Source organism: Danio aesculapii, chromosome 19 (assembly GCF_903798145.1).
Source record: "Danio aesculapii chromosome 19, fDanAes4.1, whole genome shotgun sequence".
Taxonomy (NCBI): Eukaryota; Metazoa; Chordata; class Actinopteri; order Cypriniformes; family Danionidae; genus Danio; species Danio aesculapii.
This window is the reverse complement of record NC_079453.1, coordinates 34724754-34738622: the sequence shown is the minus strand read 5'-3', so window position 1 is coordinate 34738622 and position 13869 is coordinate 34724754. Positions and strand designations below refer to the sequence as shown.

General features: G+C 34.3%; 1 protein-coding gene across 1 annotated transcript in view; it reads right to left on the bottom strand.

Annotated features, from left to right (window-relative positions):
• The window catches only part of triqk (triple QxxK/R motif containing), a 49962-nt gene that overhangs the window by 15375 nt on the left and 20718 nt on the right, over nt 1–13869 (bottom strand). The window contains exon 3 of the mRNA XM_056479979.1: nt 7455–7540. Within this exon, the coding sequence (XP_056335954.1) occupies nt 7455–7540 (86 nt within the window). The remainder of the gene's footprint in view (nt 1–7454; nt 7541–13869) is intronic.

Here is a 13869-nt window from a genome sequence, read left to right as displayed (position 1 = left end):
GCCAAACCATGCAAGCCAGTGGTGACAGTGGCGAGGAACAAACTTCACCATTTCTGACTATTAAAACTGTTTACCGCAGTGATGTTGGTAAAGGGCTGCATGATGGCACAGTAGGTAGCACATTCGCATCACAGCAAGAAGGTCGCTGGTTCGAGCCTCGGCTGGGTCAGTAGGCGTTTTCTGTGTGAAGTTTGCATGTTCTCCCCGTGTTCGCGTGGGTTTCCTCCGGGTGCACCGGTTTCCCCCACAAGTCCAAAGACATGCGCTATAGGTGAATTGTGTAGTGTAGTGTATGTGTGTGAATGAGTGTGTATGAATGTGTATGAAAGGGCATCCGCTGCGTAAAACATATGCGGAATAAGTTGGCGGTTCATTCCGCTGTGGCAACCCCTGATTAATAAAGGGACTAAGCTGAAAAGAAAATGAATGAATGAATGTTGGTAAATTAAAATAAAGTGGTTAAATAAATAAAGACTTTATTTCTAAATGGATTGTTAAAAAATATTCAATAATTATTGATATCAAATTAATATATCAAAGTATATTGTAATATTTTTTTCCCTATTTGTCCCAGCCCTATGTTCTACTGAAAAAAGGGAAAAAAGTCACAAAAATATATTAACTTTTATTTTTAAGGTGATTTTTTTTTCTCCCAGTCATTATGCTTGTCTCTTGTGCCAGAATGCATCACCTTACCAAGTTGTTCAAAAGCATGGTCTTAATATACAACACTTTATGTTATTTTAGAAGCTTAGATAAAAATTGCTGGAACTTACTTATGCATGCGATGGAATGCACCGAAGAGAAACAGTTAAAATTGGCTGATGGGCTCTCAATATTCAGCTCCAGGGCTAGTGAGCTGGCATGGATACTTTTTAGGCCAGGAGCCCCACACACAGCTGATGCCGCCAGCCCCTCTACTTCGTGCCAGGTGATGCCATCCGTTCAGCCAGGCACCAGGGAGCCAAGCAGTGCCCACAGCAGGTGGTGGAGCGCCCGCTGACTCCCCGAGCCGGCAGGCAACATCTCTGCAAACCAACTGGCCACCACGTGCAGAACAGCAGATTGTGCGGCCTGCCAACACAGACCCCAGAACAGCCTGAAACCTCAGACTCAACCTGCTCTCCGAAGCCTCACAAATGAGACTAAAGGACGGGAGGTGTGAGATGAAAAAGATAAATGTGTGTGCATTAAAGCTGACTGATTAATTGCATTTGAAATAATATTGCCATGTTCAAAAATACAAAGAGTTCCTGTCCTTGTTTGAGCCATGTTTGAAGCTTTAAATTAAAATCATACACCTATTCCTTGGCAACCGCTATCAGTGCTGAGCCAAAAGCTACGTACATGAATGAACTGTTTTATAAAAGCAATAAGCCCTGTGAATCTGTGGTTTACGGAACATTTATAACAGCTAAGGTGGATTTAGGCTTCGAACATCGCCCCTTAGCTGTTGTAAATTCATTGTAAACCAAGGTTTCACATTCTTTTTAAACATCTGCTATTAAACTGTGGTCATGTGACAAGAATAAAGATGTTGCAGATGAAGCAGCAGGCTATAGATTTTTGTCATTTCAGGCATCGTTGAGATGTGTATGTAATATAGTCATATTGTGCAATTCTATAATGGATGCATCAGACAGTCGCTATGAATTAGAAGGTAAAGAAGTTGCCTTTGAATACATGTTTATTTTTCACTTGGACTTTTGCTTTATATAGTGCAAGTTATCTGTGTCATCTACAGGCTGTGTGAACCTAAATTATCCTTCAGTTTTTACACGCACAAATGGACCTTTTTTACATTTCCGGGTTTCTCAGCAAAAGAAGTCAGCATTGTTAGGCAAGCTATGAGAAATAAAAACAATATAAACTATAAAGAGAGCAGTAATGGAGAAAGAGTACGTACCAACCAACCAACTAAAAAAAATGTAATAAAATAAACAAATAAATATAAAATAAAGGTTAAAAAAATAAAATAAAATTATGAAGTGAAACAAATGCTGGATAAATTGGCGGTTAATTCCACTGTGGTGACCCCAGATTAATAAAGGGACTAAGCCCAAAAGAAAATAAATGAATGAATAAAATAAATATAAAATAAATATAAAATAAAATAAATAAATCAATATAAAATATATATAAAATAAATATAAGAGATAAATATTAAGAGAGCAGTGAACGAGAGAGACTACGTACTAACAGACCAACCAACCAACCAAAAAAATAAATAAAAATAAAAAAATAATAATAAATAAATATAAAATAAATAAATAAATAAATAAAATGTCAAATGAATATAAAATGAATAAATGTGAAATGAATATAAAATAAAATAAATGTGAAATGAATATAAAATAAAATAAATGTAAAATGAATATAAAATAAAATAAATGTAAAATGAATATAAAATAAAATAAATGTGAAATGAATATAAAATAAAATAAATGTAAAATGAATATAAAATAAAATAAATGTGAAATGAATATAAAATAAAATAAATGTGAAATGAATATAACATAAATAAATGTGAAATGAATATAACATAAATAAATGTGAAATGAATATAACATAAATAAATGTGAAATGAATATAAAATAAAATAAATGTGAAATGAATATAAAATAAAATAAAATAAATATGAAATGAATATAAAATAAATATAAAATAAAAATAAATATAAAATTAAAATAAAATAAAATAAAATAAAATAAAAATAAAATAAAATATATATTCATTCATTCATTTAATTTTCTTTTTGGCTTAGTCCCTTTATTAATCTGGGGTCTCCACAGCAGAATGAACCGCCAACTTATCCAGCACGTTTTTTACGCAGCGGATGCCCTTCCAGCCGCAACCCATCACTGGGTTTATATATAAATATATACATTATAGAGAGAATACACATTTGGTGGTTATGTTCTGGAACTCTGCCTTTACCATGCACCCATTTTGATTGATACAAGAGAACAACATCTAAACACCACCACCACCACCAAACCATCAACATAAATACTGTTGCTTAAGAATAGAGAAAATAAAGAGCTTTGAAAATAAATTGCATATTAAAAATCGCAACCACCATATTGGTCAGAATACCACAATTCAATTATTTTTTAAAACCATTCAGCCCTACAACAACGGGAGATGAAAAAATAGAAAGTGTGTGCATGGTTCTGGGAGTTGAGTGAGGGATGGGCATAGATGGAGTGCCACCTGCCAAGCAAAAATAGCCAGAGAAAATGGCCTGTGGAAAAACAAGTGGTAAAAGTATGAGTCAACTCCTCAGAAAAAAGCAAAGCCAAGGAAACATACCACAGAGAAGCGCTCACCAGAACAAAACCCAAAGTGTGGCGCTCAGGGGTCCATTAGTCACATTACAAACCAGAACAAACAAATCGGCGTCCATGTTCCTCAGAAACATGCCAAGTCAATGACCAAAGCTGTACGCAATAAACTACTTTTGTGACAGAATGAGGAGATGTTGCTTTCAGCTGTAAACAAACACTGAGCTCACAGGCTGAAAACATACCTGCGGAAAGACGTTTAGTTGGTCTCAATTGTAATAAATGAACATTGAGTCATTAAGAAGGAGATGGTTTTTGTAAAAAATAAAAAAAACAGAATGCAATTTATGTAAATTATTTCCACAGATTTAAGCCTCGGTAATTGGATAAAAGACTAATGAGACTTAGAAGAATTGTAATGAGGGCTTGGCTTTCTAACAAAAACAATTGAGTTGCTAAGACCAGCTAATCTGCAGCCTTCACATTTGATTACTTCATTCCAAACTAAACCCAACACAAGCAACTTTTTAAGTTGTTTTTCTAGCCATGTGCAGCCGTGCTCAGAGTTTCGACATCGTCCAGTCTGCTGTGAAACTGTTGCAACTTATGAATTATGAATTAGTTTCAGATCATTGTTGTCAGTGAGAGGACTGAGCACGGAATCGAGCTGTTTTTGGCAACAGTGCCCTATACAGAGCTCTGTATTCTGAGAGAAATGATAAAACATATTGCACCAGAAATACTCGTGCCAAAAACCAATCAAAAATAAGCTATCTGCCAAAACTATCAAGGATGAAGAGAGAATCTTTACAACAACAAAAAAGCAGTAGTTTTGATTAGATGTTTGAAATAACATCTTTGCTATAAGAAACGTATTTTATCCATTTGATTTTTCAAAAGAAAAATTAGTACAATATTAATAAAAATAAATGCTTTAAATGATAGTTCAGGTAAAAATACAAGTTCTTTCATCAATTCAAGCCAGTGTTCCACCAAACAGCTCTGGTATCCATTGGAAAATCTTTCATAATATCTTGTTTTGTATATTACAGAAAGAAGTCATGCTCATTTGAAATTACTTAAGAATAAGTACACACTCAGAAATAAAGGTACACAATCAGTCACTGGGGTGGTATCTTTTCTAAAAGGTACACTTTTGGACTGTACAGGTAAACATTAGTTACTTCATTCATTCCTTCATTCATTTAATTTTCTTTTCGGCTTAGTCCCTTTATTAATTAGGGGTCGCCACAGCAGAATGAACCGCCAACTTATCCAGCATATGTTTTACACAGTGGATGCCCTTCCAGCTGCAATCCATCACTGGGAAACATCCATACACTCAATCACACACATACACTAAAGACAATTTAGATTATTCAATTCACCTATAGCGCACGTCTTTGGACTTGTGGAGGAAACTGAAGCACCAGGAAGAAATCAACATGAACACGGGGACAACTTTAAGGTCACTATTACCTTTTAAGGTTCAATTTTGTACCCTTAATATGAGGTCTACATTTGTACTTTTTAGGTATTAATGTGTAGTTTTAAAAACCTGCTAGGAACAAAAATGTACCTTTCGGAAATAATTTGTACCTTATTTCCGAGAGTGCAGAAGAGAAAAGCAGAAGGACAAGGTTTTAATTCTGGCTGAATTTTAGGGTGAACTGTACGTTTTACAGCAGAAGTTAATCTGTTTGACATTCTGGTCTTTAGACATCAAACTAGTTTCACCTTCAGTGTAAGTTCATGAAACTGTTTTTACATTTTTCATTAAAATAAACATAAAAAAAATAAATCACAAATTTATTTATTTATTTAAAGTCACAAATGTCCATGATGAATTAAGAACACTGTGAAATAAATACCTGCTAACTATTTGTTAAAAAACTGCTCATATCTTATAACGCAAAACTTTTTATGATTCTTTAATTGCATTAAAAAATCTTAATATCTGCTCAGACAACTTAAGATATTGTAAATTCAACTGTACAGTTTAATTGACTTTTATTGACATTATCTTTTAATATATCGAAACCAAGAGCTGGATTTGCTCTTGATATTGGTGCGGACATACATCCCTAGAGCACATGTACTGAACAGCACAAATTTTGTTGCATGCCTTTAAAAACACGATTAAAGGTTTTTAACACTTAATACAAATAACAATTAATGAAGCATGTCCTGTGTGGCAATTTACATGATTTTACTGCAATCTGGCTTTGAGAAGGAAAATTTAGAGAGGCATGTGACACAATTTAACTGTTTTATCCTTGTTATCTATTCTATATTTCTACATTTAACCCTTTGAGCACATCTAGGTTACTAAGGGTTGACAGAGCATTGTTTTATTTTGAAGGCGATTAAATTATTGGTGGGGACATTTCAGTAATTGGTGGATATTGGTGGGGACATGTACCCTCCGTCCATGCCAATTCTATGCCCTTGATCAAAACAATATATTGTAAAAGAAGTAATACATATAAAAAAAGCTGTAAAATAACAAAAAATATACAGTGCTTAACATAGTACACCCCTCACAAATCTCTCCTTTAAATTAATATTTTTATAGGAAGCTATACAATATTATAATTGTGCATATACATTAGATTAGTACTAAAGCCAAATCTGGAACTTATCGAACAAAATAACTTATGATAACAGTCCAAAATTAGTACAGCCTAATGTTTATGTAAGGAAAAAATGTTAAATAAAAATTTTAAAAGGAGCAAAATTCAAGAAGCAAAAAATGTATACAATTTTGTTAAAATTTGTATTTTTTTCACCAATATTTTGCATGAATTTAAATGTATAATCTTTCTATTTCTAAAGATGTTCTGTGACTAAAATATTATTTAAAAAAAATTTAGTTTAATAAATGTTTTGTTCAAATGCACCAGAATATATTACCTATATTCACTGAGAAACGCAGAAAAATAATCATTTTCAAAATGGGGTCTACTCAATTATTATCTACAATGGGTGACACTTTGGCAGGACCATTACCACCACGTGTGGTGCTGCTGCGGCACTAAGAGACTAAAAACGTGTGTTTAGGTGTAACAGCAGTTTGCGACCAGGGAATGGACAGAAATATAAGGTAACTGTAAATACCCTGCTTCTTGTAAATGAAGATGGAAGAATGAAACAAAGCATTATTAACATTGTAAACTTGTTAAGTGAAAAGTTAAGTTAAATTTTAGAAAATAAAATTAAAGAAATAAAAGACAACTAAAATGAAAGTATAAACATACATACTTCAATAAATAAATAAATAAATAAATGAATAAATAAATAAATTAATTAATTAATAAAGCAGGGTTTTATCTTTAATATAGAGAGATGTACAGTGCTTTTTAAAATGATGGGACTAAGACAGTCAATAAAGAATATTAAATAATAATAATAATAATAATAATAATAATAATAATAAGTACAAAGTGACTTTTATTGATAGGTTTAGTTGTTGGAAACTACATGTTGTCAAACAAACATATCAATAAAAGTAATTTAGTTAAACTTGTCAACATCAAACACTGAGCAGAGACCAAGGTCCCATGAAGTACTTAGAGTAAACAGAAAACATCATTGAATAATAAACTATGGAAAACTTCATTTTACATTTATTTTATAATACTAAAATCAGCTCATAAAGTTTATGCATACTAATAATATGATGCTAAAAAACAAAGTCACATTGCACATGGACTTTTACATGTATAAAATGTAAATAAAATCACGACCAATCTGCACCATATTAGTCAAATGCACTTTAAGCAAACAAAAAGAGTTACGTTCAACCAAACCACTGCCACTAATAAATGGAAATCACACAAAGATGCTGAAAAAAAAAAAAAAAAAAAAAAAAAAAAAAACAAAAAAAAGGCTTTTCCCTCAAACTCCCGATTATTATTCTGGAGTGACAGCTGAGAGAAAGGGAAAGATGGAGAGAAAGCAAAGGAGACGGCAAGGGAGAAAGAGAGCTTCTCCTCAGAGTCAAACAGCTCTTCTCTGCCTCATCAATATGGAGACTGCTTGACTTGCTCTCAGGTTGGAGAGGTGTGATGAATAATGTGTGTGTGTGTGTGTGTGTTTGGCAGATGGGGAGAGAGGGATCAGTTGGGATGGAGGGGGAGGTAATGAGAATGAAAGACAGCAGTGTCTCACCCTGATTCCCGGAGCACTTCTCTTCGCCTCCGCCTTCAGCCGAGTGGCTCGCAGCACCGGCTTGGTTTTCTTGTAATCCTGTTTTCCTGAGAGACACAAAAAAATGAAGCGCACGGGTCATTTCTGCCACCGTGACATTTGGAGGTACATTTGCATTTAGAGTTAGTCTGAAAGCTTTTCTTCTTCATTTAACAGTTGAATGGTGTATTAATAAAATCAGTAAATATAATGCACTTGCAATCGACTTCATCAATCTCCTATTAGGAATCATTAAACTAATGGATTTTTCGAGAAACATTTTTAGTTAGCCTTAATGCGTTTGCTTGTTTTAACCCTTATTAACGTGCTCAATATGAAGCTGTTAACCTTCTGTACTACCTTATGTAAAGACAAAGTGCTATTTAATTTATGCGTGACACATTTCGTCAGATTTTATCTTAAATATATCAAAAAGATGGACTCTTTTTACTCAAAAATGAATTCTTGATTTTTTTTGTTGGATCAGACTGGCTGCTATGTAATCTGAAGCAGCTAATAATAATTTACAATGAGAAAGGGCAGAGGGTTGCTGAACAACTACTGAGAGATTTCAGCTGCTGTCAGGGCTTTCACTGCCTTTTTACACGTCCCTTTCTTCATGTGCTCAGTACCTTTTCCCTGTGTAATTTTATTTTATTTCAGTTTCATTTGTAATCGAATTAGGTTAATTTTCTTTGCATTTATGGATTTCTTGTTGGATCAGACTGTAAGAAAAGATGTTTTTACACAAAATTGGATCAAACATAGCAAAAACAAAATGAATTATCATCAGTGACAAGCTTTTACTCATTACATACAATAACTTGAGGTCATTTAGTGTTTGTGTTGTCAATCTGTGTTACGCTCTGCTTTTTGTCATTTCAACTATTAATTTATTCAGAAATACATATACAAGGCTATTTACACACACAAAGTCTTAAATACAATACAATACATATGATGAGATGTTTTTAATTCAGAAAATTCAAATAATAAAAAGCAAAAAAATCAAGTGTTGTATTGAACATGCATGTTTTTTTTCCAGGGAATAATATTTCTAAAGGAGCTGTTGACATGAAATCGAACCAGATTTTGGTAAAAACCCAAACAATACAAACATGAAAATAAAACAAAACATTTTTAAAAATCTGAAATATTTGTAACTTGTAATAACAATGAAATGACACAAGGAGAAAGTACTGAACTACTGAAAGGTATTTAATACTTTACAGTATATAAAAGGCTTTTTTGGTAATGGCGGCTTAAAGACACCTCTCATATTGATAATGAAGTCACAATTCCTCAGGTGTGATTTTTTTCACAGACTTCAACAGAGTGTCAAAATCTTGATGGTTCTGTGGGTTTTGTCTATCAAATCTGATCTTTGTTTTGTATTTTCTATTGGATTCAAGTCAGGCGATTGGCTGGGCCATTCTACAGCTTGGTTTTCTTTCTCTGAAAGCATTTGAGAGTCTCCTTGGCTGTGTTTTGCATCATTGTCTTGCTGAAATGTCCACTCTGGTTTCATCTTCATCATCCAGATGATGTAGATGTTGGACTGAAGCAGCTAATATTCATTTACAATGACAAATGGCAGAGGACTGCTGAAGAACTACTGAGAGATTTCAGCTGCTGTCTGGGCTTTTACTTCCATTTTACACCATGTGTTCAATGCTTTTTCCCTGTGTCATTTTATTTTATTGCACATAACTTCATTTGTAATCAAATCAGTTTAGTTTTCTTTGCATATATGGATTTCTTTGGTTTTTACTAACATTCGGTGAAAACTTCAAGTCATCAGCACCTTTATAAATATGTTTTCTGAAAAAAATGGTGACGTTCAATACTCATTTTCTCCACTGTACATATGTATATACTGCATGTACATATACACACATTTACAGTATATAGATAATAATAAATTAAATTAATTAATTAATATTAAATACAATGATAATGCAAAATAAATTTAATTATAACCATATGCATACATCAAGAATGCAACAAGTACATTTATTTAAAAAAAAGTATCTAGTTCTTTAAAGACCCCATTACTTCATAAAAGACATGTCTCCGACTCTCATCAATATTACTTTCATATTTCTTGACCATAAGAAAGTGAAAAAAACTAAAAACAACCACAAGAATAAGTAACAAATTATATGAATACAGTTATATATAACAAATTATAACAAATACAGTTCAATTTTGGGTAAAAGAAAATATGTTAATAAACTTTGACTTTTGCAGCTTATTAATAGTTATTAAGGTAGTAGTATATATACTGAAATCATACAGAATTTGTACTTTATAAGTACTAATACACAGCCAATATCATAAAATAGGCAGGCAATAAGCCAGTAGTTAGTGAGAACTACTTTAAACTAAAGCCAAAATTTTTAACCCAGCAGTTTTTTTTAACCCAGTCAAAAACGTAGCATGTGTTCTAAAAGATATAAAAACCCATCCTAAATTCAGTCAGTTACACATTTGTTTTAGCAAACTGTTTCACATCCTAGTATACCATGCGCAATGTTAGTCCTCCATCCTGTTAACACAGACCGAAAACCACCAGTTCACCCCCAGTGGCAGTTATCAGGCAATCTCACAACAACGAACCCACCGGGCAAAGCGGCCACCTGGAGCGCATGTGTGCAAGGTGTGCGAAGAGCGTGCTGTCTCTAATTAGAAACAAACAGACGAAGGAAGAGAAGCAAAAAAATGGAAAAAAGTGGGAAGGCAACAGCTTGGATGGTAGCGGAGGAGCTGCGGCAGAGACCTAGGTCAGACTCAAGGTCTCTGGGAGAAGCTGTTGACACCCAGGGGCCGTTTCAAGTGCAACTCCTGCCTCATTAAGACTTATTTACATGGAGCGGGGGAGAAGAGAGAGAGAGTCCTTATCCATCTTTTACCAGCAGACTGCGGGGCTGGAGACTCTCAGATGCCTAAGCGAGACACTGACCCGTCTCTGGGGATATTCGCAGGTCTCTGCTGCCATATGGTGCACCTTCTGTGTGCTACGCCAGCCTGCTGGAGGACACCATCACAGGGAAACATCCTCAGATTTTTTTTCGTTACAGTGGGGAATGATGAAGGTTGGTTCAGTACTGGGGTGTTAAAGGGTCAAGAAACCCTGAAACACATTTTTTGTTGACAGACATTTTTATGTGCCACGTTGCTAAAAACACTATAAGGACACATATAGACCATTTCAATGTGGTCATGTTATTGGCCCATTAATATTTCCTGCTTGTTATCAAACTATTTCATAACTGCAACAAGAGGAAATCCAATCATAACACAGGGCTCTATCATACATCCGGTGCAATAAGGTGCAAGAGGTGTATGGTGCGATTTGTTGCTATTTTCAGACCAGCACAACCCTAATTTTCACATTTTGCGCCACATTGTTTAAATGGCAAATCCATTTGCACCACTTTATAGACTCATGGGCGTGTTGGTCTAGAAAGGAGGTGTGTTAAGGTGCATTTTTCGTGCGTTGCTATTCTGAGAAACTGAAATAGATCGCACCGTTGACCAAGTAAAAGCAGGTTTAAAGTCCAGCGCAGAGATATTCGCCTATGTGAGTCCAAATGCTTACACATTGCTTAATACACACAGGATGTACAGCAACACACAAATATCTTAACATTAAAAAATGGCTCGATTCCTTTTTTCAGTTCATGACAATTTGCATTTGTTTAATGTTATTATTATTAGCTGTATTATTTATTATATGCATATTTATATTTGTTTTAATAAAAAAAAAAGTTTAGATTTGTCAACCTGTCTGGTTTTGGAGACGTATGCATCCCTATATGGGGCATAACAATAATACGTGTGTTTGGATAGAACCGCACTTCGTTATTATTGTTTATTTATTTGTTTGCTGGAAATTAGAACTGAATTTAGAAATAGTTTTGAAACAAATCTTTGCGCTTAAACTAAATCAAATATGTAGGCAAACGGATGTCTTCAGTGGAATGCACACAACACTGTTTCCTTATCCACCAAAGGAGTAAAGTTAAGTAAAAAAAAATTTGTTTAACTGTTTTCTCGCTTGTGAATTGTTCAGTTTTTCCACTTACAAAGTTCGCAATGTAAATAGCAAATATGCCATGGTGTGACGCAACTGACTAAAGGGAATGGGAGCTGAAACTCTGATTGGCTTAATGCACGTTATGCTCAAAACACACCCATAACTCATTAAGAGTATAAGCACAACCCTGTTGGATCATGTGCCGGGGCGCAAAAAATATTTTTAATAATTATAATACCAATAATAATAATAATACTGCTTTTTATAAACTAAGGTGATTTGTTCTGCTCTGGCGACCCCTGATAAATCAAACACTAAACCAAAGGATATTGGATACTGATGCTGATAGACATATCTTCATTCTTGATAAAAAAAAACAACACCACATTTTTAGATATACATTTATATCAATATTTTTATTTCATTTATATATTAACCAATATAATTTTCTCAAGGTCATAGAACTTCCCTTTTTCCACATTTTTGTAACGTTACAGCCTTATTGGATGGATGAGATGGATTAAATCCCTTTATTTCCTCACAATTCTACACACAATACCCCATAATGACAATGTGAATAAAGATTTTTTTTAATTGTTGCAAAATTATTAACAATAAAAAACCTGAAAAATCACATGTACATAAATATTCACAGCCTTTGCTCAATACTTTGTTGACGCACCTTTGGCAGCAATTACAGCCTCAAGTCTTTTTGAATATGATACCACAACCTTTCACAACTTTGGGAATTTTTGCCCATTCCTCCTTGCAGTACCTCTCAAGCTCTATCAGGTTGAATGGGAAGCAATGGTGTACAGCCATTTTCAGATCTCTCCAGAGATGTTCAATAGGATTTAGGTCTGTTCTCTGGCTGGGCCACTCAAGGACATTCACAGAGTTGTTGTTAAGCCAGTCCATTGATATTTTGGTGGTGTGCTTTGGGTCATTGTCCTGCTGGAAAATGAATCGTCGCCCCAGTCTGAGGTCAAGAGGACTATGAAGCAGGTTTTTAATCAGGATGTCTCTATACATTGCTGCATTCATCTACTCTTCCAGTTCCTGCTGCTGAAGAACATCCCCACAGCATGATGCGGCCATCACCATGCTTTACTGTAGGGATGGTATTAGCCTGGTGATGAGCGGTGACTGGTTTTCTCCAAATGTAACGCCTGGCATTCACTCCAAAGAGTTCAATTTTAGTCTCATCAGACCAGAGAATTTAGCTTTTTATGGTCTGAGAGTCCTTCAGATGCTTTTGGCAAATTCCAGACAGAGAGTGGCTTCCGTCTGGATAAAATAAATTTGCAACAATTTAAAAAAAATATATATTTTTTCACATTGTCATTATGGGGTATTGTGCGTAGAATGTTGAGGATATAAATTAATTTAATACATTTAGAATAAGGCTGTAACATAAAAAAAAAAATGTAGAAAAAGTGAAGCGCTATGAATACTTTCCGGATGCACTGTACACTATATAAAATAACTAAAAATAGGTACATACACTTTTCAAACTGTTTTTAATCATTTTTATTCTTTGCAGTTTTTATTTCTTTAATTTTTTTATTCTTGTTTATGTTAAGCGCTTTGAATTAACCTTGTCCTATATAAATAAACTTGACTTGCCTTGCCTAAAATGATCTTCGCTCATTTGTTTTAATAGAAATAAAAAACATTTACATTTAGTCATTTAGCAGACGCTTTTATCCAAAGCGACTTACAAATGGGCACAAGGAAGCAATTTACACAACTATAAGAGCAGCAGTGAACAAGTGCTATAGACAAGTTTCAGGTGTGTAAAGTCTAAGAAGCAAAGCAATAGTAATGTTTTTTTTTTTTGTTTGTTTTGTTTTTTTGAGAGAGAGTGTACAGTTAGTGGTATAGCCAGAGAGGCAGTTACAGATTAGGAGGGAAAGTGAAGAAACATTTTCCAACTCAACCTGCTTCAGCAAAAGAGAATTATGTCAGCTTCAAAACACTGCTCCAACATAATATGAGAGTCTCTCTTTCTCCCTCTTGCTCTCGGTCTATTTTACGCTCACACCTGTGGAGATTTTACATGGTGTGGAAAGCAAAACTCATTTTGTTCCAAGCCAACTGGGACAGATTAGGTGTGTGTCTTATTTTTCTTGAAACTTCCTGTTGTGGTGTAAATACCCACAACAAACAGCCTCAGCCATCTGTTCCAAATGAATAGTTAATTGTAATCATATCGGAGTTTGAAATAAATTGTTTATATAGCGAGACTTTGTGGCCGTGCCAGTGTGCTGAATCACAAGCCATCGAGTTCAATGAGGCGTTTCTCTCCGCGGGAGTCTCGCTGATCATGACGACTCCATGGCCTTCTTGGCTTTGCCG